This window comes from Diadema setosum, chromosome 3, assembly GCF_964275005.1.
Source record: "Diadema setosum chromosome 3, eeDiaSeto1, whole genome shotgun sequence".
Taxonomy (NCBI): domain Eukaryota; kingdom Metazoa; phylum Echinodermata; class Echinoidea; order Diadematoida; family Diadematidae; genus Diadema; species Diadema setosum.
Genome location: NC_092687.1, coordinates 12609412 through 12630680, shown reverse-complemented (window position 1 = coordinate 12630680; position 21269 = coordinate 12609412). Strand labels below are relative to the sequence as shown.

The 21269-nt window shown below is 38.8% G+C and overlaps 1 protein-coding gene across 1 annotated transcript; it reads left to right on the top strand.

Annotated features, from left to right (window-relative positions):
* The first annotated feature begins 3154 nt into the window (after positions 1–3154).
* On the top strand, positions 3155–5781 carry LOC140247040 (uncharacterized). Its single transcript, XM_072326335.1, is given in 2 exon segments — positions 3155–4646; positions 4649–5781. Coding segments are annotated over 2 exon segments (2625 nt in total).
* Positions 5782–21269: the final 15488 nt, after the last annotated feature.

The following is a 21269-nucleotide window of genomic DNA, read 5'->3' as shown; positions in this document are numbered from 1 at the left end:
ACGATTTTAACATAACGGGGATACATTGATGTGACGGTGTGAGATCCTTGGCGATGGAGCAAAGCGACCGAGTGGGAGAGGGTGTGGGAAGGGGGTTTTCCCCCTCCCACGGTACGGACTTTTTGTAAAAGCAGATAATAAATGTCGCCTTTAAAGAGCATTTTAAAACAAATTTCTAGGGAATTAAACATAGTAAAAATTCGTTGCGAAGGACTATGGTCATAACTATAGGCCTAAGTACCGGTAGGGCGAGCGAGCCACTTTCACTTTGCCATTTGTCTGAAATGTATTCATCGCACTGTTCGAGCAATTAAAATTATTCTTATATTGATAGAAAGCATAGAAAAAAGGTAAAATGAAAGGTTTACTAAAGGTGTGTTTCAGGGGGCACACTCAAGGACGCGACGCTACCATCTATTCCATACACTAAAGTTACTCATAAGTAAATATTAGTGTACAGATATTATAATGTATTACATTAGTGTAGTATTATTTTCAGTTATGAAATTGACAATCTTAGACAAAAAAGTGTCATTATTGTTCATTTTGGTCTTTGGATAATTATTCAATCATTTGTTACAGGGGGCAGGGGGGGGGGGAATCGTTTTGCGCTCTTAGAGGGAGGTACCGGTACGTGCTACCCATGTAGGCATATGTGGAGTAAAGACCTGAAATGTGGTATGTCACATTTTCACATCATTGCTATATATACTACAGTTCAATCCTTAGGCAATTATTTATAATTTGATTTAAGTCTAGGTTGCTATGGCAACGACAAATAAAGTAGGCTTGATTAAAGGTAATTTCATTGAGATTTTCTTTGTAAGGAGTATGGAGGTTATTGATATTTTGTGCACGTCGAACGAATAACAAGCATTTTTGCGTGTATTCTGTATAATTTTCTAATTTTTCAAGGTTTGTTCCAATTAGTTGATGATTACCGTGGCAACTAGATTCTGCTCGGCAATTTAAGACATGATACTGATATTACTGGTCTTTTAGATAAGTGTTCCAATTGAGGTACTCCTGTTTCAGTGTCAAAAAATATGAGATATATCCATTTTTGCTGGCTTTCAGGCGTCATGACGGCCATTTTGGACGCCATTTTGACTAATTAGAATTGCCCAAGGGTGAGAGCTCCACACCCACCTGAATATCATTGTAGAGACCCCAAAGACGAATAATCAAGAAAGAAAAAAAAAAAACTATATCAGAAAAAAAAGTACTTAGCCCCCTCGGCTGCCAGACTAAATGTGACCGTGCACCTCAAAACGAACATAAAGTCGCACACACTGATTTTGCGTGAGGACTGAAAATAAGTGAAATGGGTCAACCTAGCCTAACTTGACCTTTTTAATATTTTCTGAAAGAGCGGGTCTTTTTTTTACATTATGATAAAATTTGGTATCATAAAATGGGCAGGAAAGTGTGCTTTTTAGCAGTTTATCTCGAACATTTTTGGTAGAATAGTGTGATTAGGTGTGTCTTTAGAATCCCTTTTTCATTCCTGAAAAACCTTGTCCACACTCTTCACTTTCAACTCTAATAACTTTTGAAAAGATAGTGCTACTGCTTTGAAAGTTGGCATTGATTATGGACAGAATGTGTTAATGAGGCATGCTTAATTTCAGTTTAATCTAATAATCCCTTCATTGTTGTTTCTCTGGTGGTTTACTTCCTGTTTTTGTCCCATTCATCGCACAGCCAGCATGGTTTGGTAAAGATTAAGCGCTTGAATAGACACTGTACTTCAGAGCCTCTTTTCTCAGTTCACACTTTTCCTGAGTTTATGCTTTCTTTCCAATATTTAGATAGGTTAGGAGAGTCCATTTGATTTGGGTTATACATCATTTTTAAAGCTTAAAGTCTGCTCTTTCAGAATATGGTCTTAACTAAAAATTCATGTCTGGCGACTTTTTGTTTGTTTTGAGGTGCAGGGTCACAAATAGACCCTTTACTTCACAGCCTCTTTTCTAAGTTCACACTTTGCAGAGTGTGTTCTTTCTTTCCAATATCAGTATTGGTTAGGAGAGTCCTTTTGAATTGAGTTATACATCATTTTAAAGCTTAGAGTCTGCTCTTTCAGAATCTGCTCTTAAATGAAAATCCATATCTCGCAACTTTTGGCTGGTTTTGTGATGCATGGTCACATTGTTAATTTAATATGATTGTAAGTATGGTTTCTGAATGTTTAATGTAAACACCTTGTTATTTGTGTATCACTGTAATTTTTACCTTGTTTGTAACCTGAGTGTATTTTAGACTCTGGGCTCCTATTTCCACTGAACAAACCTCGTCAATTCAACTTGATTCAGCTAAATTCAACACGGAAAATGTCCAGTGGCAAGCACGCAAAATGTGAATAGAAACGAATAGGATGTCTCACATTATTTGTGGAGAGCAAAGAGACCTCTCTCCGAGTGCAATCTTGCAGATTCCTGCTACTATAGGCAGCATGCAGTTGAAATGGAAATCAGGCTATACTTATTTGCTTAAAGGTGTGTGTGTGTGTGTGTGTGTGTGTGTGTCTGTCTGTCTGTCTGTCTGTGTCCGTGTGTACATTGATGAGCGTAATCTTATGGCATTCCTGCTATGTCAGGAAAATGTTAATTTCCGCTCAAACACATCTGTTTGAATGTTGAAAGCACTAGCCTTATATTGCTTGTGCAGGGCTAGCAAACGATCACTCATATGATCTTTATCCTTTGCTTAATGGCAAGTTGGTTTTTGCGTTTTTAATACTGCCCAATGTTAATGCTATAAAGTTGTACATATTGTTTTCCCCATTCATTTCGCAGACTACAGATTCTATAATGATTGGGCTCTCGAATAGACACTATATATTATTTGAGAGTACCACCCCTGCTTTTTTTAAGGTAAACACTTTTGTGTGCTTTCTTTAGATGAATTACGTTATACATCATTTTTAAGCTTGATACCAAATCTTTTATAATTTACCTTAAACTTCACATCCATGTCTGGTTATTTTTGTGTGGTGGTTGGTGTTGGTTCTGTGTTGCAGGGTCACATAATATTGAAAAAAAAAAAACAAACAAACAGAGTTTTCACAGGGATGTGATGATAATACAACTCATTTCAAATCCTTTTCGCTCTGTTTGTATCAGCGCAGGGCACAGTGACAACAGCGATAGACATGCAATTCAAGGACAAGACGCGAATCGCCGGATCAATTCTAATGCACGTCACCACCTTCACTATAGTGAAGACGGAATACCCAGCAGATCGATCGATGAACTGTGAAATCGATATTGAATCTCGGAGTGCGACCTGCGAGGACATGGGACTGTCTTCGGTGCCGGAGTACCTGCCCGACAGCACTGAGGTTCTTAAATTGGGTGAAAATCAGATCACAGCTTTACACAATAAATCATTCTTGATCTACAAACAATTACGTTCCCTAGTCATTTCCAAAAACAACGTTTCGTTTATAGAGAGCGGCACGTTCTTGATGCTGTCATTTCTGCACCTTTTGAATCTATCGGACAACCCATTTCTTCCGGTGCTTCGAGGGGACATGTTTGCCAGCAATAACCTTACGGATATCGTGCTACACTATAGCAACCTTGCATATGTCTCTGATGATCTCTTTAGGGCGATGGCCCCGAACTCCACTGTTGACTTAAGATGGAACGTTTTGCAGAACGTCAACTGGACGAATTGCCACAACGTATCATTTGAATCTATGCCACTTGCGTACAACAAGCTGGCAGATCTTTCTAAACATGCTTTTGTAATGGACTGCACTGTAGGTTTTCTTGATCTGTCCTACAACCCAATACACCTCGTTAGCCCAGCCACAATTTCGTCCCTCAAAGTCAAAGACCTTGATATGAGCGGAATACTACTACCAGAGAAAGAGCTCCGTCACTTATTCGAGGGCGTAGGGGCGTCTTCAACAATAGCTTCGCTTAGTATCGAAGACATAGGTCTTACCTCCATACGACCTGGGCTATTCAGTGCATTACATGGAAAACAACTTGACTGGCTAAACCTTGGCTCGAATGAACTGAAACATCTCATTCCAGGAGGGTTCGAAAATTTGACCGACGTCTCTGAACTGGATCTTGCTTACAACCGACTTGAAGTGATTGAACCCAGCTATTTTTCTGGTATGTCTTCGCTGCGGAAACTGGACCTGAAATACAACAATATATCTGTCATAAACTTGGACAATGCGGTTTGGAGTGCAAATCTCATCACATCACTTTTTCTCCAGCATAATAGTTTTGAGCGAATAGGGACTCACGCTTTCAACGGTCTGAAGAATCTGAAGGTTTTCGATTTATCTCATAACAATTTTAACAAACAAGCAGGCGTTTCGTTTTCGGATCTAGAATCGCTAAATACTCTTACATTGATGGTCTGCACCTTCACAACTACACTTCAGATAAATGCGCACACGTTGAAAGACTTAGACCTTCGCAGAGCCAATTTAATCCCCCGAGGTATGATTTCGCCCGGAACATTTCAAAGAAACGCCCCTTTTCTCCAGAAAATAAACCTTGCCGATACTAAGATATCCGCTGTTGATCTTTGGGATAAAGTTAATCGCATATCCTCCTTTGAAGGCTTATTTGAATTGCGTGTATTGGACCTTTCCCTCAACGACATGTCAGTTATATCCGACGTTTCTTCAAAAACCTGACCAGTTTGAGAGAGTTATACCTACACAATTGCGACTTATCTATAAGACCTCCCCTGGTTGACGGGCTTTTCAATCTCCAAATTCTGAGTCTAAGTGACAATCGATTACATTTTATTCCCCACAGTTTCCTAAATGATACATTTCAACTGCGCGAACTACTATTAGCTGGAAATGATCTAGTCTACTTGCACGGCAATATGTTTCGAAACGTTGTGAACTTAACTCGATTAGATCTTACATCCAATAGTCTCGTCACGCTACATTTCACGACCTTTGAGCCTATACAACAAACTCTATCGGTACTGAGTTTGTCAGAAAATCCATGGATTTGCAACTGTTCCCTGAAATGGTTACCCAAGTGGGTTGCTGGAAAGGCTATTGATCTTAAAAATAGTGCCGGTACCAAATGTTCTTACGACGGTTCGTTCAAGTCTGCTGCAGGAAAACTTTTATGGGATTTTGATCCAGTTACAGAGTGTGGTCCACAGTTTGTGCTGTACTTGTCAGTGGCAGCCAGCGCTGTGTGTAGTACACTGGCCCTTGTCCTGATCTACCATAATCGCTGGAAAATCAGGTACGGGCTCTTTCTGTGCAAAATCCATTTTATTGGTTACCGGGAAATCATTCCGCAGCAGCAACGGGAATTTTTCCAGTACGATATGTATGTTGTCATCCACGATGAGGACGAAGAGTGGGCGGATGAGATCTTCCGACGCGGTCTGGAAGAGAACCTACCCGAATACGACCGACTTGCTTTTGGAGATGAGGCCCTAATGCTTGGGATGTACTACCTGGATTCTGTCAGCCTACTTGTGGAAAATAGCTTGAAGCTAGTTTTTCTAGTCAGCGCAAATGCTCTCAAGAACCACATGTTCCTTCTCAAATTTCGACTCGCCCTTGATCATGTTAATGAGGTCCAGATGGAAAAGATCGTGCTTGTGTTCCTGGAAGACATACCTGACGCCGACATGCCATTTCTCATCCGTCTATTCCTCAGTGATAATCGGGCATATCTTGTGTGGCCGCGAGGCCCTGAAGGGCAGGCTTATTTCTGGGAGCAGCTGGCAAAATACATGGCAGTCAACAGATATTGTAACCCACTTGTTCCCCCATAGTAAATTAATATGACGTCACACCATACTTAATCTGACGATTGAACCACGATATCTTGCAGCGCTACAAGGTGAACTGAAGGCAATGTTATTAGCTTACATCCAATCACTACAAATCCAATTCTATCAAGGATGACGATTAGAGACCAGGTATTATCTCTTTGTTGTTACTGTATTATCCGTGATTTGAGTATGACTATAGAAACAGGTTTATTCTATCACGCGGGAAGTATTGTATTTCAAATATCCGTGGGATACTTGCATAACGCCATTGCCTACGATAAGTTTGCCAAAGCAGAACCTTGTTGAAAAAACAAACAAACAAACCTGCAGTTGTAACGCTGTTTAGATTTACTAGGCGTGTACGCTTATTATGATATGATTGAATGACATTGCATGACAAGTTCAAATATACAGTTCCACCCCTGTAATTATGATCATGCAATCCTACTGTCATTTCACGCTCCAATTAGCATAATGAAGCGCAAAAATTAAACAGTGGCCAACTCAATTTGCGAGCCATTTATCTATCCGTAAGTCCCTGAATCCTCTCGAATTATTGGAACATCTATTTAGCTTTTTTTTTCCATACGTTTCCCATTCAGGCACCTCCGCGTAAGTCAATCTTTGCCGGGACGATCACATCTTCTTAGGCAATGTCCAAATTATGCATGTACACAGAGATAAGACATGAAATGCTTTGAGCGTAAATTGTGACTTTTGCTCTTTAGCGTTAATGCGCATCACTCCTTGGCGGCACATAACATGACCACTCCTTAGAAACACATAACCTTACCAACTCCCAAACCTTACTGGATATGACCCTGGGGTGGCCTTTGAGTATACCCTTCACAATGAATAATCATCAAAGAGATTACCTGTCAAGAAGGACAAAGTTGATTTCAGGTGAACGTTAAAGACCCAAAACATCCAAGATAGTAATGCCAAGTAGAAGCACCGGGGTAGACGGAACTTGACCCGACAGCCAACCGGAGGATGTGCCCGCCCGAAGGAATCCCAACACCTCAGAACCTATGCCTGGCATTCTAGCCACTATCGAGTGCAAAGATGCCGAGGTCCCGAATGAAGGTTAGCTATATTTTGGATATTGCAAAAGAACTTCAAGCCAGTGATCACAAGAGCCTTGAAATCTTCTTCTTGAAAGCATGCAACTGGTGGAATCAAAGCTCGGGGCAGCGATTGAATTTGATTGCACGAGTGTTAATAGGGACATGGAAGAAAAAACAAAAAGCAAATGAAGAACGAACGGAAAGGCTTGAGAAGGAGGTGAGGGATCTTCGGTATGAAGTTTGTCTTGGCCGTAAACAAAAGTGGAAGATTCTCTAGCTGCAACTTCATCCGTATCGTGGTAATACCAAAATCCAACGACGAGGACTACTGCTCCCTATTGGAAGACATTGTGAAGCTTATCATGAAGGAAAGACGCCACTGATAACCCAAGGCTCATATTATCTATGAACCTTCAATAAGCGACTCAAGCCCCTACTAATGAAGAACCAGCGGGGAAATATATGGCAGTGGGCGATTTTATGGCCGTGTGACTACTGCACACATAAACATTCATTGCTCGCTAATTCATGCACCTGTAGGTGCTTTCCAAAGCGTCACAAAAAATATTTAGAAATTATTTTCCTGCTTTTATTCAGTCTTAAAATGTAAGAGGAGAAACACTCAATCCCTTATATAACACACCTGGGGTCCGCTACACCACAACTATCTCATCACACTAGTTGCAGTTGAAATTTCTATATTTACTTTCAATAGTGTTTTGAAATATCTGCAATTCATCTTAATCACTGAAACATCCATACACTTTAATTATTTCTTAAGTCAATAATAATGTTTTCTCGCTATCTCATTCTTTCACATTCACCTCCTCTTAATAATATCACTATCCCTCCTCGTCTAGTTCTTCTTGAATGCTATAACATGCTTCTCATATTACATACGTTTGTGCACGATAATTTTTGAAATCCAATAGGATTTACTTTTCATTGTTTAAACTGCTTCCCTGAAAATTGATGTGAATGATAAATTGTCGTTTCATAAGGCTTAGTCATACATGTGTACATTCGGGTGCACGTTGCGAGACTGACACCCACGAGTCACAGACCACGTGTCATACAGATCATAAGTCATACAGCCCATGATTTATACAGCTCATTAGCTTCACACTAAGGCCCACGAGATGAACACATTAAGCTAAGTATGATATCTGTCGAACTTGCGGTCTGTTTTTACCTAGTGTCGAACTAATGGGCTTTAGTTGCCTATAGTGTCGAAATCTTGGACTATACTCGTGAGCTGTATGGCTCATGGACCTGTTTTAGACGTGAACTCGTGGGCTGTATGACTCGTTGGTGTCGGTCTAGTGGGATTCCTGCACTTTGTTGTCAAGTTGAATTCACTCGTTATGATAACGTGCAATTAACTCGACATCATTCATCTGAAAGAAATGTATTTCGATAAAGTGTTATTATTCCTCGTCCTTTTGCCTTCCATAAGCTCGTTGCTCATGTGATAATGAAATTATGTTGACATAAGGTGAAGATATTACCGAACATGGTTGATTTCTTAAACTTGGTTTAATCATGAGACATTTACCACTTTACCTCATGCGTTTATATATATATATTTTTCTTTTTAGAAAATGTAAGCTTACAATTTAATGTGTTACATTTGAATATTCGCAGACTATGCAAACATCCCCAGTTTATCAAATTGTTTTTCAAATCATATTGGCATAATTGAAACTTGGCTACATAATCACTTAGGGCTCGGTCACTCTGGTCACACAGCCCCAAAATTGCGTAAACGCATGAATTATGCATGAGATTCGGTTGTGCGTGCTTGTCCGTCGAGAATTTTCGCTGATTAGCGCGATGATTATCACCAACGAAGTGCGCAAGAACTGCGTAAAGATCACGCAAAAATCATAAGCAAACCACGTACTTTCAGCGCAAAGTCAGACGAATACGTGGATCAATTGTGCGCGACGACTGAGAATGAAATGCGTAAATCGCGCATGTAAGGCTCAAATTTCTTGCGTGATTCATGCGTTTACGCGAATTTTGGGTTGTGTGACCGGGCCTTATTAACCATTATTGGATAATAAGTGATTACGAACTTGTTCGCAATGAGTAAAGTGGTTTTTAAATATATGTCAAGAACTTCGAGTCATTCAGGATGAGACCCGACATAAACTTTTGAAATGTTTGCGCAGAGCCCTCATTCAATGAGTTTGGAATGTATGCAGTAGAATTTATGTTGCAGTAGTTTAAAAAACCTCCAAACAGTAATGAAGATGAGTCTCTCCAAGAATGCAATTTGTTACTGTTTTGTGTATGTACAGGGAATAACAACGTCTTTGCATTCTTTTGTGTGATTTTAAACGTGTTGAATAGAGACTTATCGATTATCAAGGAACTTTTTTTTTTCAATTTCCTTAAGCCGCTTATATACAAACCTACCGGAAAAACACAACAAAAATCTACTTTCCTAGATGAATATTCATGAACATCCACCGTATTCTCGTCAAGTATTCTTTATTCTGAAGTCTCTGAACAGTAACCTCTTTTCGCAGTCTTTATGGGATAAAGCAATGCAGCAAGTCTAAGAAAAACAAAAATGATAATAATAATATATCTCAATTGATTCGTCGAATTCAACAAAGGTGTTATTGATAGATCTTAATTTTGAATATTTTATGAGATGTCCTTTTTCTCTAGTATGATAAGCTATGCAAATGGTGAATTTTGTGCGGCGCTAGATAGACTGAGATTCAGTGGAGAGCTCACAGGTCAAAGGCGAATCTACGATTTTACAGGATTTGACCTCTAAGAATATTATTGTCGGGCCAATGATGTAGGGGATGTGGAGATATTTGACCGATGAGATGTATTTGTAAACCGATCATGCTGTAGATGTATTCATAAAATTTGAATAGTATAAGCAAGTCTATCTGGTCAAAGCAACCTCAGTAAATATTACGAGATTCAACGTGTGTTTGAAGGATTCATATTGTACAAAGCACCATGTGAAGAAAAAAAGAGCTTCTGAATAAAGCCTGACACAGAAAAAAAAAGTCTGGGTGTTTTGTGCCTTTTAAAAAGTCTGAAGTCGAATTTGAATGAGATAATATGCCCATCTGCTTCAAGCTTTCATACTTTGCTACAGCTGTACTAATTATACTGTGCGAGACAGTTTTAGGATTACATGTTAGGTTTTATTTTTTCTATTTGGATAGGGATTTTTTTTTTTTCGAATTGAAAAAAAAAATCAGAATAACGATGTTTTCATTCTCGGACTTGTTCAGTTTCAGAACAACGAACTTTTGAAATAACACACTAAAACAGTGATAGTGCATACTCTCTGCAATACAAACACATAAGAAAAAAAAAAGAAAAAGAGAGAAATATCTATAATTCTGTGAAAAATGAGGCCATTTTTCTATATGGCTGTAGTTTTTTACAACGAAAGTGAGATGTGTGATATGAAGCGGAAATTTTGTGTGTTTTTGAAAAAAAAAATCATTAGGTGAAGTTTCACAGAATATTATAAAGGAGGGAAAGCGGTCGGTAATTACTCCACTTTGTTCTGAAACCTAAATCAACGTCATGGTGTGTCAATAATGCGTTGATACGAGACGAATAAGAAATGATGAATATTGGGTGAGCAATGAAATCATGTATGTGTGCGATCCCAGCTCAGCTTACCCGCTTTGAAGATCAATTATGTGGAAAGAGAAAATCATGATCCAAAAAAGAAATATATTCTTCAAATCTTTGCTTTCCATCTGCCGATTTGGCTGAGGGAGATGGACAGATCGGTGAATATAGGGGATGGGTGATTTGGCATGGGGAGGCTTCTTGCATCGAGGCACAAAAAATACGCTTGACAGACCATTATGTCCTTATTGATTCCATTTTGAGAGTCGGATGAACCCAAGTTATTGCAATTACCATAAGTAGGACTTTGTATATTTTGCCTGGCGAGAGCCCATGATATATCGAACAATAATGAACAGAAAGAAAGTAAAAAATGTGTTCTTAGACTTTCGAACTGAACAAGCATAATGCTTTTTCTCCTTACGTTATTTTTCTTGTACATGTTTTAATTTATGGGACAATAGTGCAGTTAGATCCTGAATGGCCTTCATTTGACGCCGTTTAATCAGTATAATAGCGAATTTACTAAATACTTCATGAAAGTATGCACTTCGTACTTTGTATTTGGAAGTATTTCTCTTATTTTATAGCACCCTGTATGCTTTGAACAGATAGACTTGCTTATACTATTCAAATTTTATGAATACATGTACAGCATGATCGGTTTACAAGTACATCTCATCGGTCAAATATCTCCACATCCCCTACATCATTGGCCCGACAATAATATTCTTAGAGGTCAAATCCTGTAAAATCGTAGATTCGCCTTTGACCTGTGAGCTCTCCACTGAATCTCAGTCTATCTAGCGCCGCACAAAATTCACCATTTGCATAGCTTATCATACTAGAGAATAAGGACATCTCATAAAATATTCAAAATTAAGATCTATCAATAACACCTTTGTTCTGTCTCAATGATGAATTCGACGAATCAATTGAGATATATTATTATTATCATTTTTGTTTTTCTTAGACTTGCTGCATTGCTTTATCCCATAAAGACTGCGAAAAGAGGTTACTGTTCAGAGACTTCAGAATAAAGAATACTTGACGAGAATACGGTGGATGTTCATGAATATTCATCTAGGAAAGTCGAATTTTGTTGTGTTTTTCCGGTAGTTTTTATTCTTATGAATACGTGTCACTAACAATGTATTTATATACATGACAGTAGAGTGTATTATGTAAATGTTCATTATGATACAGGAAACAATAAATCAAATAAAAAGACAGAATCTCGCAGGGTACATTCAGTGTCAAAACGCACCCCCTTGAAAAAAAAAAAGCTGGTGACGCCCCTGTTAATATATAAGTTAGGAGAATCCATTTTACTTGGATCATACATCATTTAAAAGCTTAAAGTCTGCTCTTTCAGCACCTTCCCTTAACGGAAAACACATGCCTGGTGACGTTTTGTTAGCTTTGTGATGCAAGGTTGTATAAAAGTTTACCAATACAGCTTAAAATCTACGGAGAAATAACTAATTTTTCCCAACAAACCACAACGGTTTAGTTTAGAAGCAAATTTATTCAGGTGTAACTTTCTTCAATTTGTCTGCCTATCCAACTGTGACCCTGCACACAAAACCAACAAAAAGTCACCTGACAGGGATTTTGGTTAAAAAACAAATGCTGACTAGCTTTAAAATGATGTATAACTCAAGTCAACTCTCCTAACCTATCAAAATATTGGGGAGGAAAGCAGGCTTTCCAGAAAGTGTGAACAGAGAAAAGAGGCGCTGAAGTACAGGGTCTATTCAAGTGCTTAACCTTTACCAAGCTGTGCTGGCTGTGCGTTGAATGGGACAAACCAGAATGTTAACCACCAGAGCAACCCCCCCCCCCCCCCCAAAAAAAAAAAAAAAAAAATATATATATATATATATATATATATATATCAGATAGAGCTGAAATTAAGCATGTTTACTAAAGGCATTCTGTCCATGATTGATGCCAACTTCCAAAGCAGTACCTTCATCCTTTAAGAGTGTATACATGTTTTTTTTTTTCTTCTTTTCAAGAAATCAAAAGGAAAACCCTATACCTAATGACAAACTGCTACAAAAAAGTGTTCAAGAAAAATGCTAAAACAACAATCTCCTGTTCCTTTTGATCCCAAAACGTTGGCATAAAGTAGAAAAAGACTTGCACTTTCAGAAAATATGAAAACCACAGGATTGGGGAGGGGGGGGGGGGGGTTGACCCAGTTCACACCTTTTTCCAGTCCTCACACAAAATTAATGCGTGCAAATGTTGGTTTTGTGATGCGCGGTCACAAATGATGTTAATTTACAGATCAACAGTTGCGATCTTAGGAAATTTCATTTCTAGAGAAAGACATATTGAAGAAACTCAGCCAGAATTTTCACCCCTCTGAATAATATCTTTCGTTTAATTAATATACCTCGTCCGCCTTGGACTACTTAACTACGGTTGTCGGTAATCCGGAGCTTGGGTATTGTCCCATGTCTATCACGTCACTGTCGGCTACCAGGGAAAGCCTGGTGGTAGTGTCGCTGCCCGGAAAGCAGTAGATGATAGGTTCGAGTCCCACTGGTTTTCTTTTCTCCCCGACATGTTTGTTGATTTACAGATCAGCAATTGCGATCTCAACAAATTTCATTTGTAGATTAAGACACATTGGAGAAATTTACACCTGACCCCCCCCCCCTTTTTATTATCTTGCGTTTATTTAACAATGTGATTATTTTGTTCACATATTGTATGTTTACGCATGCTTGAGATTGATTATACTGATTAGAATTTTAACATTGTTTGTTTGTGTCCCTAACTGGCATTTTAAAACTATTTCGAAACAATGAAGTCGGGTTTTGCTTTATCTGCAAATGGTAAATTATTCCTTTAAGTTTGGGCCATTTTTGGGGTTACAGAGGCCAAAAGTGTAAATTAACAGATAGTTAGTGACATGCTGTACGCATCTTCCTTGCATTAACATTATAGCTTTTTACAAACTCTATTTGAATATGCACTTTAATGAGTGAATATCAAATTTACATGGTTTAAGATTGCCGGGTAAAGGATTCTGTACATCTAGGCCACTATATTTGTAGGGTCATCAGACGAATCAGATAACTGTTGACCTAGAAATGAAAAAAAAAAAAAATCATAGGCCTACTGCCAATGAATCATACACTCACGATCTAATAAAGACCAAGGTATCCTCTTCATCTTGCATTCAAATGGCAATCATTAAAATGTTACTTTTTAGGTTTTTTTTTATGTTTTTTGGGGTCAGAAGCGGAAGCAGTCTTCAAAGGAAGTCCTAGAGAGGTATAGTGTTGTGTGTGTGTGTATGTGTGTGTGTGGGGGGGGGGGGGGGGACGCAGGCAATGAAGTTCGAGTTCGAAACGAAAGGCTGGTCTTATTTGACAAGAGTCTTGCTTGCAGACTGTTTGTACGACAGAGTGTCGACTGCCTTTTCAATAGCTGAACAACAACAACAACAACAAAACATTGTTATGAAGATCGTAGCATTCCACTAGAACGGGTGAAAGATAACTTATCAAATAGAAAAGCAGTATGTATGTTAGTTTTACCTGTACAATTTGGCATCTCACAAGGATCGATACTGGGACCGCTACTATTTTTAGTGAATATAAATTATATTACAAAGTCATCTATGTTCGTAACCGCATTATATTCTGTTTGCCGATGACACCAGTGTCTTTTGTTGGAATTTTGATTTTCAGTTACTTCTAAGAAATGCTAATACTGAGCTACCAAAATCATCTCCATGGTTTAAGAGCAATAGATTATCAATTTATTTTTGTTTTCTGTTTTTGTTTTGTTTCGTTTGTTTGTTTGTTTGTTCGTTTGTTTGTTTGTTTTGGAGGGGGTTGTTGGACCAGGGGATGGTAGGTGTTAATGCTTTTTTTTTTTTTTGTATCTTCATCTACTCTACTCACTCAATGGTTCATTAAAAAAAAAAAAAAATTCTAAAAACATTCTAAGACATTTATATTTCTGCACTCCGTTTAGCCCCACCCCTTAAAAATGAAAACAATAAAAACCAACAACAAAAAAAAAATAATTAAAAAAAACAAAAAATAATATCGCTTTCTTTTCATATTCCCACTGTGATATTACCCTCCTGCAACATATGCGTTGAACAATAATACACAATTGTATGCTTTACCATTCATTGCTGTCTCTCAAAACAGACAATATCAGAAGCATTGGCACATAGAAAAACAAACAATGTGCTGCATAAAAAGTGCAGGTAGTGATAACAATGGTGAACGAAAAAAATATATATATATGTTTTACCACGCAAATATTTACCGATGGCATTTTGCATAGATCACTACTTTATTTCGTCATTGTCTCATCGTAAAATCAAAGCTGTGGTAAATAACTTTATAAATAAGTAAATAAGTTTATAGACATTGAAAAAAAATACTCTAAAAGTCTTTACGACATGATTTCATGCTGCTTCGAAGGCAAGAACATAGACATGATGTCTTCCTTATGTCAAAAAAGGATAATGGTGATTATAACGCATAGAATGAAAAGTTGGTTGGAGTCGTTCTCGTGACGTGAATCCGAACGGAAGAGGTCATCACGAAGCTTTACTCGTTTCAGCTGTTCGAGGAAGGGAAGGAATCAAGGGATGACGATAACTCATCCCCCTGCTTACCATGCTGACTGGATAAGAAAATAATTGACAAGGGCAGAAGGAAGAGGCGGCGGAGTCAGAGCGTATAGCAGCATCTGTTCAATGTATGGACAAGTAACAAATGGAAATCTACCCTGAAAAGTGATTATCAATCACCTGTAACTAGAGTCAAAGTATGATACTCTTAGGAAAATGTTATTAAAGATTGTGGTAGTCACAACAATAATATAAACAACACATAACCATCGGGCCGTGCATCATGACAGTGCTGACAACCGGCAAACAAACAATCAATCAAAAAGAGCTGAATGAAGAACCAAGCGTGCACCGGTGCCAAAGTCAAGTGATTATACGCAAGGCACGAATTCGCCAGTGTATGCATGTGGCGGGAAAATAACAAAACAAAACAAAACAAAACAAAAACGTGGGGTTTGGACAGAGATCAAGTCGAACATTTGTACCTATTTCATAAAATTCATAGAATAATACTAATAATAATAATGATAATACAAATGATATTATTGAAAACATGCATAAAATAACCAAGTACCAAATGCACCTTCTTTGCTTCCACAGTTTCTATACTAGGTGTTACAAAACAAAACAAATCAAAACAAAACATTTCCAATCTTTGATTATCAACAGTTCTAAAATTATACATCGGATAACACTGTCATAGACTAATAGCCGAATAGTGTACAATTTAGTTGGAGGGGATTTTTAATATGAGGGCATGATCAGTTTCATTAAATCCAGGATTAATTTGAAAGTTAAGTTCCAGATTTTGGTCAAGTTTGAACCCTCTGTAGAAAAATTGAGCTTTACACTGAAACCAATGATGTGTATGTGAGTGTGTGCTGACATTTACCCTAAACAATAGACATGAATACCACGAATATCACTTTTTCACCGCTCAGCTGATTTGGCTTGTGGTTTCTTGCACCAAGGCATAATAGTGCTTTATCAGTCATTTATGATGGATTGTCCCGGGCACTGCTAGTGGATTTGTAGCAAAAGGTAAAATGCATGCATATTAAAAAAAAAGTAAGAACTTTTTTTTTTACGTGCTTGCATACTTTATATTTCAGTATTGATAGCTGTGATAGTTGAATTTCTCATGAATATGTAATGGAACATTTCAATCCTGACCATTGTCAGGACCATTGTCTGTCTGTTACCCACACACTCCCATAAAAAAAAAAAATCGTAAAAATATATTGAATGTTTCAAGATATTCATTTCACCGCAAAAATGATGTTGAGGGTGTCATAAATCGATACAAATCAACATGCATTTGGATTACAGGGGCCCTTTAATCCATGACGCCAAGGCTCAGATGGTCATCCTCGAGCGTCTTAAAGGATGTCCTCGCGGGGTAGCCTGGTCGATCAAAAGGTGAGATTTCGCCGGAGGTTATCCGGAGGCTGTCCATTATGTTGCGTCTTAAACAGACACAGTCTTCTCCGGGGAATATTCTTCGTCGCAGGCTACCCTGAGACTACCCTGCGTTTTGTGGCCTGTTCAGAGGGGGCTTAAGACTCTATCTGTAATCAAGATTAAGCTCGAGGACATTTGAAATTACGATTAAATATGGCAAATAATGCCCTAACAGCCCTTCTCATGTAAGAGCAATGTCATCCGCAGAGAGAGCAAACTTCAAACTGTATAGTATACAAACCTCCATACACGATTATGATACTCTAATGTGCTCCCGCACGATTCCTCGTCATCATGCAACTACACACAAAAGTGGGTGCTTGCATACACAAGAGCACAGACATCCAAGCAAAACAAAAATCAAACAAACATGTGTTTTCTGTCAGTAAACCGTTTCTGTAATTTATTAAAAGTTATGCATTTTTTTTTCGTACCCGACCTAAATTAACCAAGCATTTCATTCACTAGCCTTTTGTCAAGGCTCTCTCGTTGTATGAGGACTATAATGGGCGAACGTTGTCTAACTCAGTATGAACTCTCTTCGTATTCGCTCAACATCATACAGCGAGAAGGCCTTTGTAAAAGAATATTCATTTACCTGCTCCCTCCAGTAGTTTCCGCAGGCAGGACAAATTATATATATATATATATATATATATATATATATATATATATATATATATATATATTTGTGTGTTTGTGTGATCGTACACCTCAAAACGAACATAAAGTCGCACACACTGATTTTGCGTGAGGACTGAAAATAATATGTGAAATGGGTCAACCTAGCAGAACATGACTTTTTCATATTTTCTGAAAGAACGGGTCTTCTTTTACATTATGCTAAAATTTGGTATTATAAAACGGGCAGGAAAGTGTGTTTTTTAGCAGTTTATCTCGAACATTTTAGGTAGAATAGTGTGATTAGGCGTGTCTCCCTTTTTCATTTCTGAAAAACCTTTTCCACAGTCTTCACTTTCAACTCTAATAACTTTTAAAAGGATAATGCTACTGCTTTGAAAGTTGGCATTAATTATGGACAGAATGTGTTAATGAGGAATGTTTAATTTCAATTTGATTTGGTAATTCCTTCATTGTTGTTACTCTGGTGGTTTACTTCCTGTTTTTTGTCCCATTCATCGCACAGCCAGCACGGTTTGGTAAAGATTAAGCGCTTGAATAGACACTACTTCAGAGCCTCTTTTCTCAGTTCACACTTTTCCTGAGTTTGTGCTTTCTTTCCAATATTTAGATAGGTTAGACAATTAGGAGAGCCCATTTGATTTGAGTTATACATCATTTTCAACCTTAAAGTCTGCTCTTTCAGAATATGGTCTTAACTAAAAATTCATGTCTGGCGACTTTTGTGGTGCAGGGTCATTATATATTTGCCTGAAGCCCACAATAGGGAGACAAATGGGGGTTATAATGTGGATATTAAGGAGACAGTTTCTCAAAGGAGACAATTTGTTGTCTCCGTAATGATTTTACACCTTGTACCATCTTGCTGAAAGGATGTTGGCGTCTTTTGCACTCTTTTTCGTTTAGAGGGAACCAACCTAAGTCTGCAATACCACTCGGTCTTGTATTATGATTTAAAGGTGGAAGACGGGATAGGTTAGTTGTTGCAACTGATTGACAAATTGCCCTACATCGACGTAAATAAGCACTGAATTGATCAGTGTTTTAGTAGTAGCCATGATAAAAAATCATGGGCGTACATACTCGAGCAGGATTCGAACCTACGACCTCCTGATCACCGGACAGGCGTCATCTCCACTAGACCACCGAGCTTTCGCCCGACAGCAAGTGGTTAGTTGTTCTCATCGTGTATATCTGTAGGGGTTATAAAGCGACATAAATGAGACTTTTAGTTTTTGGCCTATTGTGGGAAGAGGAAACTGTATATCTTTATTACAAAGGTGGCAGCAACAAATATATCTTTTGTATACATTCTGGTACTGGTATCATCAAATATACTTCCGAGTTGTTCATTAAACATGCACTTAATTGAAAAACGGCCCCCGAAATTGCACGTTTTGACCCTTACGCACTGTTCGCTTTCGATCGGCTTTTCGTCCGCTTGCGCGCTACGTACGCCTCCCCCGCGCGCGCCGTTGCATGATAATGTCGCGGCAGTACCAAAACACTTGCACCCAGAACGTGTGAAGAAGAAAAGAAAGAAAGAAAGGAAACACCTAAAATATAGACAGTTAATAACGTTATTCTGCACATTGTACCAACGGCATAAATCTGTACTGACGAGTTGGGGGGGGGGGGGGGGAGGGAATCGATGATCGGCGATAGTCACCATCACCACGATTGCAAGCCCGTAACCGGACCGGCGCAGCCTTGGTTGGGGGAGGGGGGGGGGGGGGGGAGAGGGGAGAGAGAAAGAGAGAGAGAGAGAGAGAAGCTTGGTGCCCCCTCCCCCCCCCCCACACACACACTTTACAGGGATTGAATGTCCCACTCTTTTGTATGAAATAAAAAGTGGGAGGAAAGTGGCAGCAAAAATATGAATACTTTTGTTGTTGTTGTTGTTGTTGTCGTTGTTGTTGTTTTTTTTTTTTTTTTTTTTTTTTGCTTGTCAGATGACTTTCGGCGGAAAATCAGACCTTAAAAGTATGAAGACCTTTTCTGTGTTTGAAATATCTGTGCGAGGAAGAGGAGCGACCAAGCGGGAGGAGGGTGTGGGAGGGGGTATCCCACAAGAGGAACCTTTGCATTTTTCAGACCCGAATTCCAGCGATATGGTGCACACTTTTGGTGAAATTGTGCATTTTTTTGTCAAAAAAAAATACAAAAAAGAAAAGAAAATGAATATAATTGAATGAGTAAATCGGGGGTATTTCAGCTCTTGCTCCGCCTGTGCCACATAACTGTGAAGGCCTATCACCGGCGTAGCCGGGGGATGCGAGGGAGCGAAGCGAGCGAGGGGGAGGGTGTAGGGAGGCCTTCCGCTTCCCAAGGTGAGAACTTTTTGCATTTCCAATCTGTAAATGGTGCAATTTGATGCAATTTTTGCGTGTTTTATCGATTTGAAACAGTCCCACATCATTAAGGTAGCACTTAATTGTGATTTAGATTATTATTGAAAGTTTTTGCCTATAAAATATTATGATTTATAAACATCTTGTACTGATTATTACACTGAATATCATGAACACGACCGAGCCCGAGCGAGCGAAGGGAGCGAGGGGGGGGGGGGGAGGGGTCCCCTCCCACGATGAAAACTTTTTGCATTATGATGTTGTGCATGGTGCAATTTGAGGGATTTTTGTTTAAGGTAGCAGTACATTTTGATGTAGATTATCATTGAACAACTTTAACTATAAAATTGTATCATTTGAATAAACTTCTTGTACATTTGTATTAATCATCACCGTGGGAGGGGCTAACTCCCCTCCCATGGTGAGAACTTTTTGCATTTTGATTTTGAACATGGTGCAATTTGATGCATGTTTTTGCGTGTTTTATCGACTTCAAATAGTCCCAATTGTTTAAGGTGACAATGAATTTTGATGTAGTATTATTGAACAATTTACCTTTAATAGCATCATTTAAATAAACTTCTTGTATTAATTCTTCAACTGAATATCATGAACGCAACCGAGCCCGAGCGAGCGGAAGCGAGCGAAGGTGGGTGGGGTGGGGGGGGGGTGGGGAGGGCGTTACACTGAATATCATGAACACGAGCGAGCGGAGGGAGCGAGGGGGCGGGGCGGTGGTGGGTGGGAGGGAGAGGGGTGTCCTCCTCCCACGGTGAAAACTTTTTGCATTTTGATGTTGTAAGTTGTGCAATTTTATGCATATTTGCGTGTTTTATCGACTTGAAAAAGTCCAAGCACGCGAACGATTCGCGAAGGACAAGAATGGAAACATCCAATATTCGGAAAAGTTTTTCTCCGAGTGTGTTCCGACAATGAAGCTGAAAACCATTCTTGCGCAATTTTATTTTGTGCGAAGTTCTCACGACATACTATGTGCGAATGTCGTGTGTATCATTGCTATAAAGTACAGCATGTTACGTGCACGAAGAACGCACGAAGGAAATGCGAACAACCCAAATTTTTCAATAATCATGGGAGAATTTAATGTACCCAAGGGTTGGTGGGAGCTGTCTTGAGTTTTTTTTTTTCTTTCCTGAAATTTTCCTTTCTTTTTCTCTCATTTCTCTATTGTGTGCTGGACTAGAGTTTTTTCATGGGACCTATCTCCACTAGTAAACCATTTGATTTTTTTTTTTTTTTTTTTTGGGGGGGGGGCAGTTTCTCCAACACATAATCTCTTGTTTCAGATGTAGTTTTGGCATACTTTAGATTCTGCGACTTTTTGTACATCAAACATTTCTTTCTCTTTGGTGGTCTTTAATTTCTTTTTTACTATAAAGTTGTTAATAGTTGTTCAGATATATGCTACAATTCTGATTTGTAGAAAAAGTAGGTCATCCAAACAAGCGCTAAACGTGCGTGAGAATGCCTCAGAAAGTACGCGAACAGTTTGCGGTTTGAAGTAAAAACTACATTCGCGAACGATTAACGACGCTTCCGAACCTTCACGCTCGTTTGGCGATCTACGGAAGCTTATAAGCGCCAACCAGATGACGAGATAAGAAGACGAGAAGACAAGTTAAATACCGAGGAGCCGAGTTATTGGAACTCGGCAAGTCGACTTGTTTGGATCAAGAAGACAAGAAGCCGAGTTGTTGAGTCGATTTGCTTGGGACG